Source organism: Hypanus sabinus, chromosome 9 (assembly GCF_030144855.1).
Source record: "Hypanus sabinus isolate sHypSab1 chromosome 9, sHypSab1.hap1, whole genome shotgun sequence".
NCBI lineage: Eukaryota > Metazoa > Chordata > Chondrichthyes > Myliobatiformes > Dasyatidae > Hypanus > Hypanus sabinus.
In genome coordinates, this window is record NC_082714.1 from 169,578,920 (window position 1) to 169,606,439 (window position 27,520).

The following is a 27,520-nucleotide window of genomic DNA, read 5'->3' on the forward strand; positions in this document are numbered from 1 at the left end:
GTTTTCTGAACCAACATGTTGAGGAACCAACTAGAGAGCAAGCCATTCTAGATTGGGTATTGAGCAATGAGGAAGGGTTAGTTAGCAATCTTGAGGCCCCTTGGGAAAGAGTGATCACAATATGGTGGAATTCTTCATTAAGATGGAGAGTGACATAGTTAATTCAGAAACAAAGGTTCCGAACTTAAAGAAGGGTAACTTTGAAGGTATGAGACATGAATTAGCTAAGATAGACTGGCAAATGATACTTAAAGGGTTGACGGTGGATATGCAAGGGCAAGCATTTAAAGATGGCATGGATGAACTACAATAATTGTTCATCCCAGTTTGGCAAAAGAATAAACCAGGGAAGGTAGTGCACCCTGGCTGACAAGGGAAATAAGGGATAGTATCAAGTCCAAAGAAGAAACATATAGATTAGCAAAAAAAAGAGGCACACCTGAGAACTGGGAGAAATTCAGAGTCCAGCAGAGGAGGACAAAGGGCTTAATTAGGAAAGGGAAAAAAGATTATGAGAGAAAGCTGGCAGGGAACATAAAAACTGACTGTAAAAGCTTTTATAGATATGTGAAAACAAAAAGATTGGTCAAGACAAATGTAGGTCCTTTACAGTCAGAAACAGATGAATTGATCATAGGAAACAAAGACATGGCAGACCAATTGAATAACTACTTTGGTTCTGTCTTCACTAAGGAGGACATAAATAATATTCCAGAAATAGTAAGGGACCGAGGGTCCAGTGAGATGGAGGAACTGAGGGAAATACATGTTAGTAGGGAAGTGGTGTTAGGTAAATTGAAGGGATTAAAGGCAGATAAATCCCCAGGGCCACATGGTCTGCATCCCAGAGTACTTAAGGAAGTAGCCCAAGAAATAGTGGATGCATTAGTGATAATTTTTCAAAACTTTTTAGATTCTGGATTAGTTCCTGAGGATTGGAGGGTGGCTAATGTAACCCCACTTTTTAAAAAAGGAGGGAGAGAGAAACCAGGGAATTATAGACCAGTTAGTCTGACATCGGTGGTAGGGAAAATGCTAGAGTCGGTTATCAAAGATGTGATAACAGCACATTTGGAGAGAGGTGAAATTATCAGACAAAGTCAGCATGGATTTGTGAAAGGAAAATCATGTCTGACGAATCTTGTAGAATTTTTTGAAGATGTAACTAGTCGAGTGGATAAGGGAGAGCCAGTGGATGTGGTATATTTAGATTTTCAAAAGGCTTTTGACAAGGTCCCACACAGAAGATTAGTGTGCAAACTTAAAGCACATGGTATTGGGGGTATGGTATTGATGTGGATAATTGGTTGGCAGACAGGAAGCAAAGAGTGGGAATAAACGGGACCTTTTCAGTCTGGCAGGCAGTGACTAGTGGGTTACCGCAAGGCTCAGTGCTGGGACCCCAGTTGTTTACAATATATATTAATGATTTAGACGAGGGAATTAAATGCAGCATCTGCAAGTTTGCGGAAGACACGAAGCTGGATGGCAGTGTTAGCTGTGAGGAGGATACTAAGAGGATGCAGGGTGACTTGGATAGGTTAGGTGAGTGGGCAAATTCATGGCAGATGCAATTTAATGTGGATAAATGTGAGGTTATCCACTTTGGTTGCAAGAACAGGAAAACAGATTATTATCTGAATGGTGGCTGATTAGGAAAAGGGGACATGTAACGAGACCTGGGTGTCATTGTACACCAGTCATTGAAGGTGGGCATGCAGGTACAGCAGGCGGTGAAAAAGGCAAATGGTATGTTGGCATTCATAGCAAAAGGATTTGAGTACAGGAGCAGGGAGATTCTACTGCAGTTGTACAAGGCCTTGCTGAGACCGCACCTAGAGTATTGTGTGCGGTTTTGGTCCCCTAATCTGAGGAAAGACATTCTTGCCATAGAGGGGGTACAGAGTAGGTTCACCAGATTGATTCCTGGGATGGCAGGACTTTCATATGAAGAAAGACTGGATCGACTAGGCCAGGGGTCGGCAACCTTTACCACTGAAAGAGCCATTTGGACCAGTTTCCCACAGAAAAGAAAACACTGGGAGCCACAAAACCCGTTTGACATTTAAAATGAAATAACACTGCATACAACTTTTTTTTGCCTTTATGCTATGTATAAACAAACTATAATGTGTTGCATTTATGAAATCGATGGACTCCTGCAGAAAAAACGAAATTACATTTCTGCATGCAACAAAAACATTTTGAACTCCGAAAAAAAGACGTTGGGTTGAAGGTTACTTTTAAGTAAAATAATCAATGTCTATTTGAGTCCTTCTTGTATTTATGAAAACCGCCAAACTTAAATTGTCCGCCAGCAGCAAACCAAAGATAACGTCAGCCACCTGAAAAATAAAAGGACTATGTCACTGAACAATGAAAAAAATATGAATATACGTAAAATAATAGGCAATTAAAATATTTATCATACTTGGTTAATGGGATTTCTGCTCCTGGACCTCAGCGGACAGCGTCTGCACATCAGGGCTGTATGACGTCACTATCTTTACACAGGATCGCAAGCTGTCATCTGTGAGGCGTGCACGATGTTTGTTTTTAATAAAGTTCATGTTGGAGAACACCTGCTCACATACATATGTGGATCCAAGGATCGACAGGACTCCAAGCGCATACTTTTTAATGTTTACATAAGTGTCGGGGATAGCATTCTATGTTTCGAACACAAGTTTGTCCGATCTGGGGAGGTTTTCAATATCACTCCATTTGTGATTCTGAGGAAGAACGGACTTCTGACGGGCAACATCTTCAAGGTTTGCTGTCAAGCGTCTAAACTTGGACACCCATATGGCTATGTCGGCCAGTTCCATCTCAAGATCAGGTTGACTCACACCTGCCAATGCAGTCGTATTCAGTAGGGATGGATCAATGCTTAGGGCAGTGACTGGGAAGGGTAATGTGTTTTTTTCCTCTCTGAACTCACAGAAGTGTTTCCCAAATGATACTTGCATTGCGATGATTGCAGAATGTAATACTCCAAATTTATCATGTCGTGAGCTTGTTTGAACTCTCTCAAATTGGGGAAGTGAGACAATGTGCCTTTCTGTAAATCTCTGTCAAGCACTGTGAACTTGCGCTTGAATGCCAACACATCCTCCAACATGTGCAGGGCTGTGCGTCCTTTCCCCTGAAGAGCTGTGTTCAGCATGTTCATGTGCGCTGTCATGTCTGCCATGAAGTGTAGCTTTTCCAGCCACTCTGGCTGTTCCAGCTCAGGAAAGGTGAGCCCTTTGCTGCCCAGAAAAGTTTTCACTTCTTCCAGACACGCGACAAAGTGTTTCAGCACTTCCCCTCTGGACAGCCACCGGACTTTGTTGTGCAGCAGGAGATCAGAATATGCGCTTTCCAGCTCGTCCAGTAACAAACAGAATTGACGGTGATTTAAACTTTTTGCCATTATTTTATTGACAATCTGAATGACAACATCCATTACTTCTGTGCATTCCGGAGGAAATGTTTGAGCGCACAGTGCCTCTTGGTGCAAGATGCAGTGAAAAGTCAGCAACTTCCTGTCCAGCGACTTCTGCAGTAAAGCCACAAATCCCTTGTGTGCTCCTGTCATGCTTGGTGCCCCATCAGTAGCTACTGACACCAGGTGGGTGGTCTTTATTCCTTTGGCTCTTAAACAATTCAAGGCAACCTCACAGATGTCCTCCCCCCGTGTATGGCCTTTTAGAGGTATCAAGTCAATCATTTCTTCGTGTAGCCCGGCAGAGTTTACATACCGGCAGAACAGCGGTATTTGTTCAATATCACCTTTGTCTTTAGACTCGTCACAGGCAATCGAGTAGGTCACAGCTGAATTGATGTCTTTAATTTGCTGTCTTGGGATGTCTTCTGCCATTTTTATGGTTCTGTCTTTGACAGTCTTTGCAGAGGGGGGCATATCCCTGATTTTCTGCACAATTTCACGCTTGTTTTTAAAGTCCGTGAATAGATGTTATGAAATCTTAATGAAAGATTCTTTTATATATTTACCATCTGTAAACTGCTTCCCGTGCCTGACAATTTCCTGAGCAGCAACAAAACTAGCATATGTAGTTGATTTTCCAGACTTCATCCATTTCTTGAAATGATTTTTGTTCAGATCAACCTTCCGCATCAGTTCCGAAACGGCTTTTTTTTCTCTCATCTCCATCCAGATATTTTTGAGCAAAGGCTGTGTGTTTATTCTGGAAATGTCTTGCGACATTTGACTTTTTGTTGTTTGCTAGTTTCTCATTGCATATTAAGCATACCGGTAAACCAGTCTCGTCAGCAGTGAAAGCAAATGAATCTGCCCAACTATCATTAAACGTTCTGTTTTCTTCAGTCACTTTTCTTTTTTTAGGATTCTCCATAATTAGCCTACCTTGGATCGAAAAATGTAAAGAATCGCGCATTGGCGGGTGTCAGGCATTGGCAGTGGTGACATATATTAATTGTGATAAAAAACACGTTTTATTTAGATTGTACAAGATCACCATAATCTTCAAATTTAGAATTACATTTCAAAAACTAACAAACTAACATAAAATGCATTTTAATTAAATACTCATCATTTATCTTCCAAAGCCACAGGGAGCCGCAGCACAGAGATGAAAGAGTTGCATGCGGCTCCGGAGCCGCGGGTTGCCAACCCCTGGACTAGGCTTATACTCACTGGAATTTAGAAGATTGAAGGGGGCTGTTATTGAAACGTATAAAATTCTAAAGGGATTGGACAGGCGAGATGCAGGAAGATTGTTTCCAATGTTGGGGAAGTCCAGAACGAGGGGTCACAGTTTCAGGATAAAGGGGAAGCCTTTTAGGACCAAGATGAGGAAAAACTTCTTCACACAGAGTGTGGTGAATCTGTGGAATTCTCTGCCACAGGAAACAGTTGAGGCTGGTTCATTGGCTATATTTAAGAGGAAGTTAGATATGGCCCTTGTGGCTAAAGGGATCAGGGGGTATGGAGAGAAGGCAGGTACAGGGTTCTGAGTTGGATGATCAGCCATGATCATACTGAATGGCGGTGCAGGCTCAAAGGGCCGAAGGACCTACTCCTGCACCTAATTTCTATGCTTCTATGTTTCTATGTCCTCATTGTCCAGGGGAATGGTATCAGATGATTGGAGGGAGGCGAATGTTGTCCCCTTGTTCAAAAAAGGTAGTAGGGATAGTCCAGGTAATTATAGATCAGCAAGCCTTACATCTGTGGTGGGAAAGCTGTTGGAAAAGATTCTTAGAGCTAGGATCTATGGGCATTTAGAGAATCATGGTCTGATCAGGGACAGTCAGCATGGCTTTGTGAAGGGCAGATTGTGTCTAACAAGCCTGATAGAGTTCTTTGAGGAGGTGACCAGGCATATAGATGAGGGTAGTGCAGTGGATGGATTTTAGTTTTCAGATTTTAGACCAAAACTACATGGATTTTAGTAAGGCATTTGACAAGGTTCCACTCAGTAGGCTTACTCAGAAAGTCAGAAGGCATGGGATCCAGGGAAGTTTTGCCAGGTGGATTCAGAATTGGCTTGCCTGCAGAAAGCAGAGGGTTGTGGTGGAGGGAGTACATTCAGATTGGAGGGTTGTGGCTAGTGGTGTCCCACAAGGATCTGTTCTGGGACCTCTACTTTTTGTGATTTTTATTAACGACCTGGATGTGGGGGTAGAAGGGTGGGTTGGCAAGTTTGCAGACGACACAAAGGTTGGTGGTGTTGTAGATAGTGTAGAGGATTGTCGAAGATTGCAGAGACACATTGATAGGATGCAGAAGTAGGCTGAGAAGTGGCACATGGAGTTCAACCTGGAGCTGTGTGAGGTGGCACACTTCGGAAGGACAAACTCCAAGGCAGAGTACAAAGTAAATGGTAGTGTGGAGGAGCAGAGGGATCTGGGGGTACATGTCCATATTAAGAGGAATAGACAGAGTGGACAGCCAGCACCTCTTCCCCAGGGCACCACTGCTCAATACAAGAGGACATGGCTTTAAGGTAAGGGGAGGGAGGTTCAAGGGGGATATTAGAGGAAGGTTTTTCACTCAGAGAGTGGTTGGTGCGTGGAATGCACTGCCTGAGTCAGTGGTGGAGGCAGATACACTAGTGAAGTTTAAGAGACTACTAGACAGGTATATGGAGGAATTTAAGGTGGAGGGTTATATGGGAGGCAGGGTTTGAGGGTCAGCACAACATTGTGGGCCGAAGGGCCTGTAATGTGCTGTACTATTCTATGTTCTTTGTTCTATATTTGTAGTAAGCACAAGGTTGTGATTGTGGGAGATTTTAATTTTCCACACATAGACTGGGAAGTCCATTCTGTAAAAGGGCTGGATGATTTGGAGTTTGTAAAATGTGTGCAGGATAGTTTATTGCAGCAATACATAGAGGTACCAACTAGAGAAGGGGCAGTGTTGGATCTTTTGTTAGGGAATGAGATCGGTCAGGTGATGGAGGTATGTGTTGGGAAGCACTTCGTGTTCAGTGATCACAATACGATTAGTTTCAATATATGAGATTTTTGATTGGAGAAAAGCTAACTTTGAGGAGATGCGAAAGGCTTTAGAAGGTGTGGATTGGGACAATTTGTTTTATGGGAAGGATGTAATAGAGAAATGGAGGTCATTTAAAGGTGTCATTTTGAGTGTACAGAATCTTTATGTTCCTGTTAGGTTGAAAGGAAAGGTTAAAAGTTTGAGAGAGCTGGAGTTCCGGTGACATCATCGTCGAGAATGGCAGCTTAAGTTACTAGCTCCTCCGGCAAAATGTGTATTAAGCCCCGTTAACCAATCAAATAGTATTTTTTGAAAAATATTTGAACTGAAAAGAGGGGCAAGATTGGGGGAAAAGAATGGAAATAAAAAAGCGATACTGCAGAGCCTGCGGCCGAGAGGCTCTCCTACCTGACCACGTGCTAGTGAGGCGGACGCTGGGTCTCGTTCAGGCGAAGCGGCGAATATGATCAAAATTCTGAAAGAGATAAGGGATTTCCAGAAAGGTATAAAGCAGCAGCTACATAATATGTCAGAGGTCGCCAACGTCAATCAAAAAATAGTGGTGGCTGAGTTTCGAATTGAGGTGGAAGATCGTGTTCAAAACATGGAACGAATATTGTGTAAGACGATAAAAATATTAAATCAACAAAAAGGTAAACTGCTTGACCTGGAGGGATGATCACAGCGGGAAAATATCAGAATATACAACGTTCCCGAAGGAGCGGAGGGCTTTTCTATGACGCATTAGTGTTTGTCGGAAAGTTGCTGCGGGACATGCTGGAGCTTCCCTCGACTATTGAGCTGGAAATCAAGAGAACACATCATGCACTAGTCCCGAAGTCTACCCAAGATAAGCCACGCTCAATAATAATTAAATTCCTTCAGTACAGGACCAAGGCGGAGATTCTACAAAGGGATTGGGGTAAGAAGAGGGTGATTTTAGACTATAAATTACTATATTTTGACCAAGATTACCCCCCCCCCACGGTCCTGCAGAAACATAAAGAATACTCTGAAGTGAAGCAAGTACTAAAGCAAGAAAGGATTAGATTTCAAACCCATACCCTGCTAAACTTCGAATGTTTTATGAAGACGAGACGCGGTTGTGCCAGACAGTGGAAGAGGTGTCTACAGATACGAAGGCCAGAGGGTTGCCCGTCAGTGTGATCAAACCGAGGAAAAGCCTAGCAGAGGAATTATCCCGCTCCGCTTGAGAAATAGTGTGAGAATCGAGAAGGCAGGAGCCTGGAGGAGGCCAAGAGAAGTATATCAGGAAGAGACCGGGATTTTTCCAAAGACAGTCCTCACCCCTTCCAGAAGAGCCATAAGGTTTGGCTAACTTTAAAAATGTTGAGAAGCTAAATGGAAGCAGAAGTAGACGGTGATATACCTATCTCGAGAAATACTTATTGTAATGTGGAATTGATATTACTTAGTTGTTATTCTTTATTCGCTCCTCTACTCCTTTTCCCCACCAAAATGAGAATATATATATGTGTGCATATATGTGTATGCAAGTAATATATGTGTGTGTGTGTGTGTGGGTGCATATATATATATAGGAGTACACAGGGAAATCTTTTCTGTGTAATGGATTTGTTCACTGACTTTTATGAATATAGGGGCCCTCAACTCACAAGTAGGAGGGGTTATCCCCCACAGCTAGACATTTCCTCTAGCTCAACACAGGGTCAACTACTAGAGACTTCAGCCTTGGAATCACATGTTTGTTGCCACTTTTGTTATTATTTGCATTTGTTGGTTCTTATTTCTTCAGGGAGTAGATTGATTAAGTTTTATTCTGCTAATTTCAATGATACATTGACAGTTAAATACAGATTTCTAAGGACAAAGTAAAATTCATTTCTTTTAATGTCAATGGGCTATTAAATCCAATCAAATGTAATAGCATTTCAGCAAAAATTAAAAAAGAACAAGCCCATGTAGTATATTTACAGGAAACTCATTTAAGTGATAATGAGCTTAGAAAACTAGAGAGAATAGGCTTCATTAATTTGTTTTTCTCCTCATATAAATCAGGATATAGGAGAGGAGTTGCTATTCTTATCTCAAGTAAGCTAAATTTTGAAAAAGTATTTGAAATGGGAGGTAGAGGGCAGATATATTCTGGTAAGGGGGAATACAGATGGCAATTCAGTAAATCTATTGAATATATACGCATCCCCGGGAAGTGATATTGGTTTCTTTCAGAAAATTACTGATATTATGGTAGCAGAAACAAAAGGTCTCCTGATATGTGGTGGAGACTTAAATTTACAATTACAACCAAGCTTAGACTCTTCCAATAGAAAAACCTATGAAACAAAATCTTTACATAAGAAAGTTAATACACTTTTTGAGGATGTTGGTTTAATAGATATATAGAGGGACCTTTTACCCATCAGAAGGGATTACACTCATTATTCTGCTCCCCAATCTGTATATACAAGAATAGACTATTTCATAACATTTGGAAAAGACATAGACAAAATAAACACCTGTGGAATTGGGACAATAGAGGTAAGTGACCATGCACCTATATATTTATCTGTTGGTTTTGACCTGCAACCAAGGAATACTCTTTGGAAACTAAATTCAAGTCTACGAAATGATCTGTACTTTAAGGAACAAATTTAAAAAGTAATTGGTCTCTATTTCGAATTTAATGATAATGGAGAGGTTTCACCTCCCATTTTATGGGGTACTGTGAAGGCTCTATCAAGAGGGAAAATTATAGCAATATCTACATATAAGAAAAAAATAAGGAATGAAACATTACAAAATAGGCTGAAGGAACTAGAGAAAAAACACACATTGAATTTGGCACAGGATACATTAGGGGAAATTAAAAGAATTAGGAATGAAATAAATAGTTTGGCCACACAAGAAATCAGGAAAATCTTAATGTTTCTGAAACAGAGACATTATGAAAGTGGATCAAAATCTATGAAAATACTGGTGTGGAAACTGAAAAAAAATAGCAGAAAATACAATTCATAGAATTAGGGACCCTAGAACGAAAATGATTTTAAAAAATAAGCTAAGTGAATTTCAAGAAGCTTTTGAAGTATTTTACAAAACTCTATATACCAAAGTTCCAGGGGGAAGCATAACCCAAATTGACACCTTCTTGAATTCTCTAGAGTTACTCATTTTAAGCGAAGAGCAAAATAGAACAAAGACTGCTGACATAACTAAAGTTGAATTAAAAGCTGCAATTAGTAGGTTTAAATTAAGCAAGTCACCAGGATCAGATGGGTATATGGCAGAGTGGTACAAAGAATTTAAAAATGAGTTAATTCCTGTTTTACTCCCCACACTGAACTGGGCTCTGAAAAAGGAACAAATGCCACGCAGTTGGAAGGAAGTGATAATCTCAGCTATACTGAAAGAAAGCAAGGATAAAATGGAATGTGGGTGATTTAGACTAATATCCATTCTTAATGTAGATTATAGATTATTTACCTCCATTATGGCCAAACGATTAGAGGAGTTTCTACCCATACTGATATGTAATGATCAGACAGGTTTTATATGACAACGCCAAATACAAGACAATATAGAAGGACACTTCACATTATGGATCATATACAAGAAAATAAAATCGAAGCAATAGTGATAAGCATTGACGGTGAAAAGGCATTTGATTCGGTTAATTGGAATTTTCTTTACAGAGTTTTACATAGATTTGGTTTTCAAGACACAATTATTATAACTATACAGATATTATATGACAATCCTACTGCTAGGATTAAAATCAATGGATTTTATCAAATAAAATTTGATAAATAAATAAATAAATCAAATGAAATAAAACACTTTATCAAATACTCTTAATCTAGAAAGGGGCACGAGACAGGATTGTGCATGGTCACCACTACTCTTCGCATTATATCTGGAACCATTAGCTCAATACATCAGACAAAATGAAGATATCAGGGGAATTACTATTAAAGGGACAGAACATAATTGGCTTGTTACGCTAATAACATTTTAATCTATATAGGGCAACCAACATACTCTTTACCTAAATTGATGCAATCCTTTGAACAATCTGGTCAATTATCAGGTTACAAGATCAACATAGACAAAACCCAGTTACTTTCATATTACTATAGCCCACCAAGAGAAATTGAAAGTAGATATCCCTGGGCATGGCACACAGAGTCTTTCAAATACTTCGGCACCATTATGCCAAAAGATCTGGCAAAATTATCAGAACGTAATTATCAACCTTTATATTAAAAAATTAAGGAAGGTATGGCAAGATGGAACCTGATTCCGTTTTGCAGTCTCAGTTCAAGGATTGAGTCTATTAAAATGAATATACTGCCCAGACTGTTATATCTCTTTCAGACCCTACCAATAGAGATTGATCAAAATCAATTCAATGAATGGAACAAGATGTTATCAAGGTATATTTGGCTTGATAAAAGGCCTAGAGTTCATCTCAAAACTTTGCAATTAGCAAAGGAAAAGGGGGTATGGGGTTTGTGGGGGTTTAGCAAAGGTTAATCGGGGTGTGCTTAGGGTTTGTGGGGCTAAAGCCAGGGCTAATCGGGAAGTGCCTAAGGTTTGTGGGGGGGTGTGCCCCTTTTGGACTTTAGGATTAGGTTTGAGTGTAGGGCTGGTGGATGTATATGTTTGGCTGGGAGAGGTTAGGCTGCAGAGTTTGAAGTATGAGCTGCTATGTCGGCTAGGCTTGTATAGGGAAGTCAGGTTAATCTGGCCTATGCCTTTCATTATCATGGTCCGACACCACTTGGTTCAGCGAACCGGGTGTGCACTGGGACACTTTATCAGTAATGGACCCTCGGATCATCAGGTGATTTGGGCCTTTAATCACTAGACACCATCCCCAAGATGGCCCAGCCAAAGCTGATCAGCCTTGGCTTGTGTATTTCCCATGGACTAGATAATGAAAGGCATGTAATTCTGAGGGTAATGCTATTTTTAAACGTCATTACCTGGCATCTGTATGCCAGGGATTGCATGGGTTAAATTGAGAGTGTTTACTGGGCATTCAGCAGAGCTGTACCTGAGTTTAGCACTGACTTGTCTGTCATCCCCATCTGGGGTTTAATTTACTGGTTCTCTATCGCCTTGTGTGTATCTGGGCTTTCTTATTGGCCTTTCGTGGGCCGGGAGAATGAAGAGCGTGTCACTGTAAGGTTAGGTTGAGATTATGCGGGCAGTGGGCAAATCAGCCCACTTGTGCTTTTTGATCTCGTCACTTGAGATTCAGGTTCACGTGACCCTGCCACTTTGATCTGGCCCACGCCTTCATTAACGAGGTCGCACACGTGCCTTTGTTGAATCTTGCCCCTCTCGACATAGGGTATCCGGTTTGTGGGGGTTTAGCAAGGGTTAATCGGGGAGTGCCTAGGGTTTATGGGGCTGTGTGCCCCTTTTCGAAGTTGCCTAGGGTTTGTGGGGGTATGTACCCCTTTTGGAATTTGCCTAGGGTTTGTGGGGGTGTGTGCCCCTTTTGGACTTTAGGATTAGGTTTGAGTGTAGGGCTGGTGGATGTATATGTTTGGCTGGCAGAGGTTAGCCTGCAGTATTTGAAGTATGAGATCAGGGAGTGCCTAGGTTTTGTGGGGCTGTGTGCCCCTTTTGGAATTTGCCTAGGGTTTGTGGGGGTGTGTGCCCCTTTTGGACTTTATGATTAGGTTTGAGTGTAGGGCTGGTGGATCTACATGTTTGGCTGGCAGAGGTTAGGCTGCAGAGTTTGAAGTCTGAGCTGCTATGCTGGCTAGGCTTGTATAGGGATGTCAGGTTAATCTGGGCCATGCCTTTCATTATCGTGGTCTGACACCACTTGGTTCAGCGAACCGGGTGTGCACTGCGGCACATCATCAGTAGTGAACATTCGGATCCTCGGCTGTTTCGGGCCTTTAATCACTAGACAGCCTACAGAAGTTGCCCAACAGTGTCCAACTCAGACACTGCTTGTATTTTTCCCAGGGACCAACAATGAGAGGCATGTAATTCTGAGGGTAATGATACTTTTAAATCTCATTACCTGGCGCCTGTATGCCTGGGATTGCATGGGTTAAATTGCGAGTGTTTACTGGGCATTCAGCAGAGTTGACCCTGAGTTTAGCACTGACCTGTCTGTCATCCCCATCCGAGGTTTAACTTACTGGTTCTCTCTCGCCTTGTGTGTATCTGGGCTTTCTTATTGGCCTTTCGTGGGCCGGGAGAATGAAGAGCGTGTCACTGATAGGTTAGGTTGAGATTATGCGGGCAGTGGGCTAAAACGCCCTCTTGTGATTTTTGATCTCCTCACTTGAGATTCCGTTTCACGTGACCCTGCCACTTTGATCTGGCCCACGCCTTCATTAACCAGGTCCCACACTTGCCTTTGTTGAATCTTGCCCCTCTCGGCATAGGATATCCAGTTTGTGGGGGTTTAGCAAGGGTTAATCGGGAAGTGCCTAGGGTTGGTGGGGTTGTGTGCCCCTTTTGGAAGTTGATTAGGGTTTGTGGGGGTGTGTGCCCTTTTTGGACATTTGCATTAGGTTTGAGTGTAGGGCTGGTGGATGTAAATGCTTGGCTGGTGGAGGTTAGGCTGCAGAATTTGAAGTATGAGCTGCTATGCTGGCTAGAGTTAGGGTTAGGTTGAGATTATGCGGGCAGTGGGCTAAAAAGCCCTCTTGTGATTTTTGATCTCCTCACTTGAGATTCCGTTTCACGTGACCCTGCCACTTTGATCTGACCCACGCCTTCATTAACGAGGTCGCACACGTGCCTTTGTTGAATCTTGCCCCTCTCGACATAGGGTATCCGGTTTGTGGGGGTTTAGCAAGGGTTAATCGGGGTGTACTTAGGGTTTGTGGGACGAAGCCAAGGATAATCGGTGAGTGCCTAGGGTTTGTGGGGGCGTGTGCCCCTTTTTGACTTTAGGATTAGGGTTGAGTGTTGGGCTGGTGGAAGTATATATCAGGTTTCTGGGGGTTTAGCTAGGGTTAATCGGGGTGTGCTTAGGGTTTGTGGTGACGAAGCCAGGGCTAATTGGGGAGTTGCCCAGGGTTTGTGGTGGTGTGTGCCGCTTTTGGACTTTAGGATTAGGTTTGAGTGTAGGGCTGTTGGATGTACATGCTTGGCTGGCAGAGGTTAGTCTGCAGAATTTGAAGTATGAGCTGCTATGCTGGCTAGCGTTAGGGTTAGGTTGAGGTTATGCGGGCAGTGGGCGAATCAGCCCTCTTGTGCTTTTTGATCTCGTCACTCGAGATTCAGTTTCACACGACCCTGACACTTTGATCTGGCCCACGCCAGGTCCAACACTTGCCTTTGTTCAATCTTGCCCCTCTCGGCATAAGACATCGGGTTTGTGGGGGTCTAGCAAAAGTTAATCGGGGTATGCTTAGGGTTTGTGCGGCTGAAGCCAGTTTTAGTCGGGAAGTGCCAAGGGTTTGTGGGGGTGTGTGCCCGTTTTGCACTTTAGGATTTGGTTTGAGTGTTGAGATGGTGGATGTATATATGTGGCAGTCACAGGTAAGGCTGTCGAGTTTTGAGCAGTGATGTATGAACTGCTATGGCGGATAGGCTCGCGTGAGGGTAAGGGTTAGGATTTTGTTGCAAAACTATCATACCAACAGGTCACCACCAGGTGGGATTTCTGTCTTCTCCTAATCCATTGTGACAGGACACCACCAGGTGGGAGTATTGTCCACATCTGATCTGTCATGGTGGCAGGACACCAGCAGGTGGGAGTGTTGTACACATCTGATCTGTCGTTATGACAGGACACCACCAGGTGGGAGTATTGTCCACATCTGATCTGTCGTTATGACAGGACACCACCAGGTGGGAGTATTGTCTACGGATGAACTGTCATTGTGGCAGGACACCACCAGGTGGGAGTATTCTCCACATCTGATCTGTCATGGTTGCAGGACACCAGCAGGTGGGAGTGTTGTACACATCTGATCTGTCGTTATGACAGGATACCACCAGGTGGGAGTATTGTCTACGGACGAACTGTCATTGCGGCAGGACACCACAAGGTGGGAGAGTTGTCAACAAGGGCATGACATCTGCAGGTGGAAATGTTGTACACAGCCAAACTGTCATTACGTAAGGCACCACAAGGTGAAAGTGTCTTCTGCAAAAGATCAGTTCCTCCGGCAGGACACCAGCAGGTGGGAGAGTTGTCCACACCTAAAACACACATCACGGAAGGACACGACCAGGTGGGAATGTCATACACAGCGAACATGTCATTGTGGCAGGACACCACCAGGTGGCAGTCTTGTCCCACAACTAACGTGTTGTTTTGGCAGGACTCCACCATGTGAGCGTATTGTCCAGATCTGATCTAACTTTGCGGCAGAACACCACCAGGAGGTACTGTTATCCACAGAGGACCTGCCATTCTGGGAGGGCACCACCAGGTGGGACTATTATCAACAGCACAACTGTCAAGGCGACAGGACACCACCAGCTGGGAGTGTTCTCCACATCACATTAAGGTTAGGTTGAGCGTATGTGGGCAGTGGGCGAATCAGCCCTCTTGTGCTTTTTGATCTCGTCACTTGAGATTCCATATCACGTGACCCTGCCACTTTGATCTGGCCCACGCCTTCATTAACCAGGTCGCACACGTGCCATTGTTGAATCTTGCCCCTCTCGACATAGGGTATCCAGTTTCTGGGGGTTTAGCAAGGGTTAATCGGGGAGTGCCTAGGGTTTGTGGGGCTGTGTGCCCCTTTTGGAAGTTGCCTAGTGTTTGTGGGGGTGTGTGCCCTTTTTGGACTTTTGGATTAGGTTTGAGTGCAGGGCTGGTGGATGTACATGCTTGGCTGGTGGAGATTAGGCTGCAGAATTTGAAGTATGAGCTGCTATGCTGGCTAGAGTTAGGGTTGGGTTGAGATTATGCGGGCACTGGGCTAAAATGCCCTCTTGTGATTTTTGATCTCCTCACTTGAGATTCCGTTTCACGTGACCCTGCCACTTTGATCTGGCCCACGCCTTCATTAACCAGGTCCCACACTTGCCTTTGTTGAATCTTGCCCCTCTCGGCATTGGATATCCGGTTTGTGGGTGTTTAACGAGGGTTAATCGGGGTGTACGTAGGGTTTGTGGGACGAAGCCAAGGATAATCGGTGAGTGCCTAGGGTTTGTGGGGATGTGTGCCCCTTTTTGACTTTAGGATTAGGGTTGAGTGTTGGGCTGGTGGAGGTATATATCGCGTTTGTGGGGGTTTAGCTAGGTTTAATCGGGGTGTGCTTAGGGTTTGTGGTGACGAAGCCAGGGCTAATTGGTGCGTTGCCCAGGGTTTGTGGTGGTGTGTGCCCCTTTTGGACTTTAGGATTAGGTTTGAGTGTAGGGCTGTTGGATGTACATGCTTGGCTGGCAGAGGTTAGGCTGCAGAATTTGAAGTATGAGCTGCTATGCTGGCTAGCGTTAGGGTTAGGTTGAGGTTATGCAGGCAGTGGGCGAATCAGCCCTCTTGTGCTTTTTGATCTCATCACTCGAGATTCAGTTTCACACGACCCTGACACTTTGATCTGGCCCACACCTTCATTAACCAGGTCCAACATTTGCCTTTGTTCAATCTTGCCCCTCTCGGCATAAGACATCGGGTTTGTGGGGGTCTAGCAAAAGTTAATCGGGGTATGCTTAGGGTTTGTGCGGCTGAAGCCAGTTTTAGTTGGGAAGTGCCAAGGGTTTGTGGGGGGGTGTGCCCGTTTTGCACTTTAGGATTTGGTTTGAGTGTTGAGATGGTGGATGTATATATGTGGCAGTCACAGGTAAGGCTGTCGAGTTTTGAGCAGTGATGTATGAACTGCTATGGCGGATAGGCTCGCGTGAGGGTAAGGGTTAGGATTTTGTTGCAAAACTATCTTACCAACAGGTCACCACCAGGTGGGATTTCTGTCTTCTCCTAATCAATTGTGACAGGACACCACCAGGTGGGAGTATTGTCCACATCTGATCTGTCATGGTGGCAGGACACCAGCAGGTGGGAGTGTTGTATACATCTGATCTGTCGTTATGACAGGACACCACCAGGTGGGAGTATTGTCTACGGACGAACTGTCATTGCGGCAGGACACCACAAGGTGGGAGTGTTGTCAACAAGGGCATGACATCTGCAGGTGGAAATGTTGTACACAGCCAAACTGTCATTACGTAAGGCACCACAAGGTGAAAGTGTTTTCTGCAAAAGATCAGATCCTCCGGCAGGACACCAGCAGGTGGGAGAGTTGTCCACACCAAAACACACATCACGGAAGGACACGACCAGGTGGGAATGGCATACACAGCGAACATGTCATTGTGGCAGGACACCACCAGGTGGCAGTCTTGTCCCACAACTAACGTGTTGTTATGGCAGGACTCCACCAGGTGAGAGTATTGTCCAGATCTAATCTATCTTTGCGGCAGAACACCACCAGGAGGTACGGTTACCCACAGAGGACCTGCCATTCTGGGAGGACACCACCAGGTGGGACTATTATCAACAGCACAACTGTCATGGCGACAGGACACCACCAGCTGGGAGTGTTCTCCACATCACATTACGGTTAGGTTGAGCGTATGTGGGCAGTGGGTGAATCAGCCCTCTTGTGCTTTTTGATCTCGTCACTTGAGATTCAGTTTCACACGACCCTGACACTTTGATCTGGCCCACACCTTCATTAACCAGGTCCAACATTTGCCTTTGTTCAATCTTGCCCCTCTCGGCATAAGACATCGGGTTTGTGGGGGTCTAGCAAAAGTTAATCGGGGTATGCTTAGGGTTTGTGCGGCTGAAGCCAGTTTTAGTCGGGAAGTGCCAAGGGTTTGTGGGGGGGTGTGCCCGTTTTGCACTTTAGGATTTGGTTTGAGTGTTGAGATGGTGGATGTATATATGTGGCAGTCACAGGTAAGGCTGTCGAGTTTTGAGCAGTGATGTATGAACTGCTATGGCGGATAGGCTCGCGTGAGGGTAAGGGTTAGGATTTTGTTGCAAAACTATCTTACCAACAGGTCACCACCAGGTGGGATTTCTGTCTTCTCCTAATCAATTGTGACAGGACACCACCAGGTGGGAGTATTGTCCACATCTGATCTGTCATGGTGGCAGGACACCAGCAGGTGGGAGTGTTGTATACATCTGATCTGTCGTTATGACAGGACACCACCAGGTGGGAGTATTGTCTACGGACGAACTGTCATTGCGGCAGGACACCACAAGGTGGGAGTGTTGTCAACAAGGGCATGACATCTGCAGGTGGAAATGTTGTACACAGCCAAACTGTCATTACGTAAGGCACCACAAGGTGAAAGTGTTTTCTGCAAAAGATCAGATCCTCCGGCAGGACACCAGCAGGTGGGAGAGTTGTCCACACCAAAACACACATCACGGAAGGACACGACCAGGTGGGAATGGCATACACAGCGAACATGTCATTGTGGCAGGACACCACCAGGTGGCAGTCTTGTCCCACAACTAACGTGTTGTTATGGCAGGACTCCACCAGGTGAGAGTATTGTCCAGATCTAATCTATCTTTGCGGCAGAACACCACCAGGAGGTACGGTTACCCACAGAGGACCTGCCATTCTGGGAGGACACCACCAGGTGGGACTATTATCAACAGCACAACTGTCATGGCGACAGGACACCACCAGCTGGGAGTGTTCTCCACATCACATTACGGTTAGGTTGAGCGTATGTGGGCAGTGGGTGAATCAGCCCTCTTGTGCTTTTTGATCTCGTCACTTGAGATTCAGTTTCACGTGACCCTGCCACTTTGATCTGACCCACGCTTTCATTAACCAGGTCCAATACTTGCCTTTGTTGAATCTTGTTCCCCTTGACATAGGATATCCAGTTTGTGGGGGTTTAGCAAGGTTTAATAGGGGTTAGGTTTAGGTTGAGATTATGCGGGCAGTGGGCTAAAAAGCCCTCTTGTGATTTTTGATCTCCTCACTTGAGATTCCGTTTCACGTGACCCTGCCACTTTGATCTGGCCCACGCCTTCATTAACCAGGTCCCACACTTGCCTTTGTTGAATCTTGCCCCTCTCGACATTGGATATCCGGTTTGTGGGTCTTTAACGAGGGTTAATCGGGGTGTACTTAGGGTTTGTGGGACGAAGCCAAGGATAATCGGTGAGTGCCTAGGGTTTGTGGGTGTGTGTGCCCCTTTTTGACTTTGGGATTAGGGTTGAGTGTTGGGCTGGTGGAAGTATATATCAGGTTTCTGGTGGTTTAGCTAGGGTTAATCGGGGTGTGCTTAGGGTTTGTGGGGACGAAGCCAGGGCTAATTGGGGAGTTGCCCAGGGTTTGTGGTGGTGTGTGCCGCTTTTGGACTTTAGGATTAGGTTTGAGTGTAGGACTGTTGGATGTACATGCTTGGCTGGCAGAGGTTAGTCTGCAGAATTTGAAGTATGAGCTGCTATGCTGGCTAGCGTTAGGGTTAGGTTGAGGTTATGCGGGCAGTGGGCGAATCAGCCCTCTTGTGCTTTTTGATCTCGTCACTTGAGATTCAGTTTCACGTGACCCTGCCACTTTGATCTGACCCACACTTTCATTAACCAGGTCCAATACTTGCCTTTGTTGAATCTTGTTCCCCTTGACATAGGATATCCAGTTTGTGGGGGTTTAGCAAGTTTTAATAGTGGTTAGGTTTAGGTTGAGATTATGCGGGCAGTGGGCTAAAAAGCCCTCTTGTGATTTTTGATCTCCTCACTTGAGATTCCGTTTCACGTGACCCTGCCACTTTGATCTGGCCCACGCCTTCATTAACCAGGTCCCACACTTGCCTTTGTTGAATCTTGCCCCTCTCGACATTAGATATCTGGTTTGTGGGTCTTTAACGAGGGTTAATCGGGGTGTACTTAGGGTTTGTGGGACGAAGCCAAGGATAATCGGTGAGTGCCTAGGGTTTGTGGGGGTGTGTGCCCCTTTTTGACTTTAGGATTAGGGTTGAGTGTTGGGCTGGTGGAAGTATATATCAGGTTTCTGGTGGTTTAGCTAGGGTTAATCGGGGTGTGCTTAGGGTTTGTGGTGACGAAGCCAGGGCTAATTGGGGAGTTGCCCAGGGTTTGTGGTGGTGTGTGCCGCTTTTGGACTTTAGGATTAGGTTTGAGTGTAGGGCTGTTGGATGTACATGCTTGGCTGGCAGAGGTTAGTCTGCAGAATTTGAAGTATGAGCTGCTATGCTGGCTAGCGTTAGGGTTAGGTTGAGGTTATGCGGGCAGTGGGCGAATCAGCCCTCTTGTGCTTTTTGATCTCATCACTCGAGATTCAGTTTCACACGACCCTGACACTTTGATCTGGCCCACACCTTCATTAACCAGGTCCAACACTTGCCTTTGTTCAATCTTGCCCCTCTCGGCATAAGACATCGGGTTTGTGGGGGTCTAGCAAAAGTTAATCGGGGTATGCTTAGGGTTTGTGCGGCTGAAGCCAGTTTTAGTCGGGAAGTGCCAAGGGTTTGTGGGGGTGTGTGCCCGTTTTGCACTTTAGGATTTGGTTTGAGTGTTGAGATGGTGGATGTATATATGTGGCAGTCACAGGTAAGGCTGTCGAGTTTTGAGCAGTGATGTATGAACTGCTATGGCGGATAGGCTCGCGTGAGGGTAAGGGTTAGGATTTTGTTGCAAAACTATCATACCAACAGGTCACCACCAGGTGGGATTTCTGTCTTCTCCTAATCCATTGTGACAGGACACCACCAGGTGGGAGTATTGTCCACATCTGATCTGTCATGGTGGCAGGACACCAGCAGGTGGGAGTGTTGTACACATCTGATCTGTCGTTATGACAGGACACCACCAGGTGGGAGTATTGTCCACATCTGATCTGTCGTTATGACAGGACACCACCAGGTGGGAGTATTGTCTACGGATGAACTGTCATTGTGGCAGGACACCACCAGGTGGGAGTATTCTCCACATCTGATCTGTCATGGTTGCAGGACACCAGCAGGTGGGAGTGTTGTACACATCTGATCTGTCGTTATGACAGGATACCACCAGGTGGGAGTATTGTCTACGGACGAACTGTCATTGCGGCAGGACACCACAAGGTGGGAGAGTTGTCAACAAGGGCATGACATCTGCAGGTGGAAATGTTGTACACAGCCAAACTGTCATTACGTAAGGCACCACAAGGTGAAAGTGTCTTCTGCAAAAGATCAGTTCCTCCGGCAGGACACCAGCAGGTGGGAGAGTTGTCCACACCTAAAACACACATCACGGAAGGACACGACCAGGTGGGAATGTCATACACAGCGAACATGTCATTGTGGCAGGACACCACCAGGTGGCAGTCTTGTCCCACAACTAACGTGTTGTTTTGGCAGGACTCCACCATGTGAGCGTATTGTCCAGATCTGATCTAACTTTGCGGCAGAACACCACCAGGAGGTACTGTTATCCACAGAGGACCTGCCATTCTGGGAGGGCACCACCAGGTGGGACTATTATCAACAGCACAACTGTCAAGGCGACAGGACACCACCAGCTGGGAGTGTTCTCCACATCACATTAAGGTTAGGTTGAGCGTATGTGGGCAGTGGGCGAATCAGCCCTCTTGTGCTTTTTGATCTCGTCACTTGAGATTCCATATCACGTGACCCTGCCACTTTGATCTGGCCCACGCCTTCATTAACCAGGTCGCACACGTGCCATTGTTGAATCTTGCCCCTCTCGACATAGGGTATCCAGTTTCTGGGGGTTTAGCAAGGGTTAATCGGGGAGTGCCTAGGGTTTGTGGGGCTGTGTGCCCCTTTTGGAAGTTGCCTAGTGTTTGTGGGGGTGTGTGCCCTTTTTGGACTTTTGGATTAGGTTTGAGTGCAGGGCTGGTGGATGTACATGCTTGGCTGGTGGAGATTAGGCTGCAGAATTTGAAGTATGAGCTGCTATGCTGGCTAGAGTTAGGGTTGGGTTGAGATTATGCGGGCACTGGGCTAAAATGCCCTCTTGTGATTTTTGATCTCCTCACTTGAGATTCCGTTTCACGTGACCCTGCCACTTTGATCTGGCCCACGCCTTCATTAACCAGGTCCCACACTTGCCTTTGTTGAATCTTGCCCCTCTCGGCATTGGATATCCGGTTTGTGGGTGTTTAACGAGGGTTAATCGGGGTGTACGTAGGGTTTGTGGGACGAAGCCAAGGATAATCGGTGAGTGCCTAGGGTTTGTGGGGATGTGTGCCCCTTTTTGACTTTAGGATTAGGGTTGAGTGTTGGGCTGGTGGAGGTATATATCGCGTTTGTGGGGGTTTAGCTAGGTTTAATCGGGGTGTGCTTAGGGTTTGTGGTGACGAAGCCAGGGCTAATTGGTGCGTTGCCCAGGGTTTGTGGTGGTGTGTGCCGCTTTTGGACTTTAGGATTAGGTTTGAGTGTAGGGCTGTTGGATGTACATGCTTGGCTGGCAGAGGTTAGGCTGCAGAATTTGAAGTATGAGCTGCTATGCTGGCTAGCGTTAGGGTTAGGTTGAGGTTATGCAGGCAGTGGGCGAATCAGCCTTCTTGTGCTTTTTGATCTCATCACTCGAGATTCAGTTTCACACGACCCTGACACTTTGATCTGGCCCACACCTTCATTAACCAGGTCCAACACTTGCCTTTGTTCAATCTTGCCCCTCTCGGCATAAGACATCGGGTTTGTGGGGGTCTAGCAAAAGTTAATCGGGGTATGCTTAGGGTTTGTGCGGCTGAAGCCAGTTTTAGTCGGGAAGTGCCAAGGGTTTGTGGGGGGGTGTGCCCGTTTTGCACTTTAGGATTTGGTTTGAGTGTTGAGATGGTGGATGTATATATGTGGCAGTCACAGGTAAGGCTGTCGAGTTTTGAGCAGTGATGTATGAACTGCTATGGCGGATAGGCTCGCGTGAGGGTAAGGGTTAGGATTTTGTTGCAAAACTATCTTACCAACAGGTCACCACCAGGTGGGATTTCTGTCTTCTCCTAATCAATTGTGACAGGACACCACCAGGTGGGAGTATTGTCCACATCTGATCTGTCATGGTGGCAGGACACCAGCAGGTGGGAGTGTTGTATACATCTGATCTGTCGTAATGACAGGACACCACCAGGTGGGAGTATTGTCTACGGACGAACTGTCATTGCGGCAGGACACCACAAGGTGGGAGTGTTGTCAACAAGGGCATGACATCTGCAGGTGGAAATATTGTACACAGCCAAACTGTCATTACGTAAGGCACCACAAGGTGAAAGTGTTTTCTGCAAAAGATCAGATCCTCCGGCAGGACACCAGCAGGTGGGAGAGTTGTCCACACCAAAACACACATCACGGAAGGACACGACCAGGTGGGAATGGCATACACAGCGAACATGTCATTGTGGCAGGACACCACCAGGTGGCAGTCTTGTCCCACAACTAACGTGTTGTTATGGCAGGACTCCACCAGGTGAGAGTATTGTCCAGATCTAATCTATCTTTGCGGCAGAACACCACCAGGAGGTACGGTTACCCACAGAGGACCTGCCATTCTGGGAGGACACCACCAGGTGGGACTATTATCAACAGCACAACTGTCATGGCGACAGGACACCACCAGCTGGGAGTGTTCTCCACATCACATTACGGTTAGGTTGAGCGTATGTGGGCAGTGGGTGAATCAGCCCTCTTGTGCTTTTTGATCTCGTCACTTGAGATTCAGTTTCACGTGACCCTGCCACTTTGATCTGACCCACGCTTTCATTAACCAGGTCCAATACTTGCCTTTGTTGAATCTTGTTCCCCTTGACATAGGATATCCAGTTTGTGGGGGTTTAGCAAGGTTTAATAGGGGTTAGGTTTAGGTTGAGATTATGCGGGCAGTGGGCTAAAAAGCCCTCTTGTGATTTTTGATCTCCTCACTTGAGATTCCGTTTCACGTGACCCTGCCACTTTGATCTGGCCCACGCCTTCATTAACCAGGTCCCACACTTGCCTTTGTTGAATCTTGCCCCTCTCGACATTGGATATCCGGTTTGTGGGTCTTTAACGAGGGTTAATCGGGGTGTACTTAGGGTTTGTGGGACGAAGCCAAGGATAATCGGTGAGTGCCTAGGGTTTGTGGGTGTGTGTGCCCCTTTTTGACTTTGGGATTAGGTTTGAGTGTAGGGCTGTTGGATGTACATGCTTGGCTGGCAGAGGTTAGTCTGCAGAATTTGAAGTATGAGCTGCTATGCTGGCTAGCGTTAGGGTTAGGTTGAGGTTATGCGGGCAGTGGGCGAATCAGCCCTCTTGTGCTTTTTGATCTCGTCACTCGAGATTCAGTTTCACACGACCCTGACACTTTGATCTGGCCCACGCCAGGTCCAACACTTGCCTTTGTTCAATCTTGCCCCTCTCGGCATAAGACATCGGGTTTGTGGGGGTCTAGCAAAAGTTAATCGGGGTATGCTTAGGGTTTGTGCGGCTGAAGCCAGTTTTAGTCGGGAAGTGCCAAGGGTTTGTGGGGGTGTGTGCCCGTTTTGCACTTTAGGATTTGGTTTGAGTGTTGAGATGGTGGATGTATATATGTGGCAGTCACAGGTAAGGCTGTCGAGTTTTGAGCAGTGATGTATGAACTGCTATGGCGGATAGGCTCGCGTGAGGGTAAGGGTTAGGATTTTGTTGCAAAACTATCATACCAACAGGTCACCACCAGGTGGGATTTCTGTCTTCTCCTAATCCATTGTGACAGGACACCACCAGGTGGGAGTATTGTCCACATCTGATCTGTCATGGTGGCAGGACACCAGCAGGTGGGAGTGTTGTACACATCTGATCTGTCGTTATGACAGGACACCACCAGGTGGGAGTATTGTCCACATCTGATCTGTCGTTATGACAGGACACCACCAGGTGGGAGTATTGTCTACGGATGAACTGTCATTGTGGCAGGACACCACCAGGTGGGAGTATTCTCCACATCTGATCTGTCATGGTTGCAGGACACCAGCAGGTGGGAGTGTTGTACACATCTGATCTGTCGTTATGACAGGATACCACCAGGTGGGAGTATTGTCTACGGACGAACTGTCATTGCGGCAGGACACCACAAGGTGGGAGAGTTGTCAACAAGGGCATGACATCTGCAGGTGGAAATGTTGTACACAGCCAAACTGTCATTACGTAAGGCACCACAAGGTGAAAGTGTCTTCTGCAAAAGATCAGTTCCTCCGGCAGGACACCAGCAGGTGGGAGAGTTGTCCACACCTAAAACACACATCACGGAAGGACACGACCAGGTGGGAATGTCATACACAGCGAACATGTCATTGTGGCAGGACACCACCAGGTGGCAGTCTTGTCCCACAACTAACGTGTTGTTTTGGCAGGACTCCACCATGTGAGCGTATTGTCCAGATCTGATCTAACTTTGCGGCAGAACACCACCAGGAGGTACTGTTATCCACAGAGGACCTGCCATTCTGGGAGGGCACCACCAGGTGGGACTATTATCAACAGCACAACTGTCAAGGCGACAGGACACCACCAGCTGGGAGTGTTCTCCACATCACATTAAGGTTAGGTTGAGCGTATGTGGGCAGTGGGCGAATCAGCCCTCTTGTGCTTTTTGATCTCGTCACTTGAGATTCCATATCACGTGACCCTGCCACTTTGATCTGGCCCACGCCTTCATTAACCAGGTCGCACACGTGCCATTGTTGAATCTTGCCCCTCTCGACATAGGGTATCCAGTTTCTGGGGGTTTAGCAAGGGTTAATCGGGGAGTGCCTAGGGTTTGTGGGGCTGTGTGCCCCTTTTGGAAGTTGCCTAGTGTTTGTGGGGGTGTGTGCCCTTTTTGGACTTTTGGATTAGGTTTGAGTGCAGGGCTGGTGGATGTACATGCTTGGCTGGTGGAGATTAGGCTGCAGAATTTGAAGTATGAGCTGCTATGCTGGCTAGAGTTAGGGTTGGGTTGAGATTATGCGGGCACTGGGCTAAAATGCCCTCTTGTGATTTTTGATCTCCTCACTTGAGATTCCGTTTCACGTGACCCTGCCACTTTGATCTGGCCCACGCCTTCATTAACCAGGTCCCACACTTGCCTTTGTTGAATCTTGCCCCTCTCGGCATTGGATATCCGGTTTGTGGGTGTTTAACGAGGGTTAATCGGGGTGTACGTAGGGTTTGTGGGACGAAGCCAAGGATAATCGGTGAGTGCCTAGGGTTTGTGGGGATGTGTGCCCCTTTTTGACTTTAGGATTAGGGTTGAGTGTTGGGCTGGTGGAGGTATATATCGCGTTTGTGGGGGTTTAGCTAGGTTTAATCGGGGTGTGCTTAGGGTTTGTGGTGACGAAGCCAGGGCTAATTGGTGCGTTGCCCAGGGTTTGTGGTGGTGTGTGCCCCTTTTGGACTTTAGGATTAGGTTTGAGTGTAGGGCTGTTGGATGTACATGCTTGGCTGGCAGAGGTTAGGCTGCAGAATTTGAAGTATGAGCTGCTATGCTGGCTAGCGTTAGGGTTAGGTTGAGGTTATGCAGGCAGTGGGCGAATCAGCCCTCTTGTGCTTTTTGATCTCATCACTCGAGATTCAGTTTCACACGACCCTGACACTTTGATCTGGCCCACACCTTCATTAACCAGGTCCAACATTTGCCTTTGTTCAATCTTGCCCCTCTCGGCATAAGACATCGGGTTTGTGGGGGTCTAGCAAAAGTTAATCGGGGTATGCTTAGGGTTTGTGCGGCTGAAGCCAGTTTTAGTCGGGAAGTGCCAAGGGTTTGTGGGGGGGTGTGCCCGTTTTGCACTTTAGGATTTGGTTTGAGTGTTGAGATGGTGGATGTATATATGTGGCAGTCACAGGTAAGGCTGTCGAGTTTTGAGCAGTGATGTATGAACTGCTATGGCGGATAGGCTCGCGTGAGGGTAAGGGTTAGGATTTTGTTGCAAAACTATCTTACCAACAGGTCACCACCAGGTGGGATTTCTGTCTTCTCCTAATCAATTGTGACAGGACACCACCAGGTGGGAGTATTGTCCACATCTGATCTGTCATGGTGGCAGGACACCAGCAGGTGGGAGTGTTGTATACATCTGATCTGTCGTTATGACAGGACACCACCAGGTGGGAGTATTGTCTACGGACGAACTGTCATTGCGGCAGGACACCACAAGGTGGGAGTGTTGTCAACAAGGGCATGACATCTGCAGGTGGAAATGTTGTACACAGCCAAACTGTCATTACGTAAGGCACCACAAGGTGAAAGTGTTTTCTGCAAAAGATCAGATCCTCCGGCAGGACACCAGCAGGTGGGAGAGTTGTCCACACCAAAACACACATCACGGAAGGACACGACCAGGTGGGAATGGCATACACAGCGAACATGTCATTGTGGCAGGACACCACCAGGTGGCAGTCTTGTCCCACAACTAACGTGTTGTTATGGCAGGACTCCACCAGGTGAGAGTATTGTCCAGATCTAATCTATCTTTGCGGCAGAACACCACCAGGAGGTACGGTTACCCACAGAGGACCTGCCATTCTGGGAGGACACCACCAGGTGGGACTATTATCAACAGCACAACTGTCATGGCGACAGGACACCACCAGCTGGGAGTGTTCTCCACATCACATTACGGTTAGGTTGAGCGTATGTGGGCAGTGGGTGAATCAGCCCTCTTGTGCTTTTTGATCTCGTCACTTGAGATTCAGTTTCACACGACCCTGACACTTTGATCTGGCCCACACCTTCATTAACCAGGTCCAACATTTGCCTTTGTTCAATCTTGCCCCTCTCGGCATAAGACATCGGGTTTGTGGGGGTCTAGCAAAAGTTAATCGGGGTATGCTTAGGGTTTGTGCGGCTGAAGCCAGTTTTAGTCGGGAAGTGCCAAGGGTTTGTGGGGGGGTGTGCCCGTTTTGCACTTTAGGATTTGGTTTGAGTGTTGAGATGGTGGATGTATATATGTGGCAGTCACAGGTAAGGCTGTCGAGTTTTGAGCAGTGATGTATGAACTGCTATGGCGGATAGGCTCGCGTGAGGGTAAGGGTTAGGATTTTGTTGCAAAACTATCTTACCAACAGGTCACCACCAGGTGGGATTTCTGTCTTCTCCTAATCAATTGTGACAGGACACCACCAGGTGGGAGTATTGTCCACATCTGATCTGTC

General features: G+C 46.2%; 1 protein-coding gene across 2 annotated transcripts in view; it reads right to left on the reverse strand.

The window, feature by feature from the left end:
- Positions 1–2,107: 2,107 nt before the first annotated feature.
- Positions 2,108–27,520, reverse strand: part of LOC132400043 (general transcription factor II-I repeat domain-containing protein 2B-like) — a 63,379-nt gene continuing 37,966 nt past the window's right edge. The window contains exons 2-4 of one of the 2 annotated variants that reach the window (XM_059981132.1): positions 6,878–6,944; positions 2,432–4,365; positions 2,108–2,345 (exon numbers count right to left, since the gene is read on the reverse strand). In XM_059981132.1, the coding sequence (XP_059837115.1) occupies positions 2,891–3,904 (1,014 nt within the window). In that variant the 5' untranslated portion in view covers positions 3,905–4,365; positions 6,878–6,944 and the 3' untranslated portion in view covers positions 2,108–2,345; positions 2,432–2,890. Of the gene's footprint in view, positions 2,346–2,431; positions 4,370–6,877; positions 6,992–27,520 lie in introns of those variants that run through there. The other variant, XM_059981131.1, reaches the window with a different exon arrangement.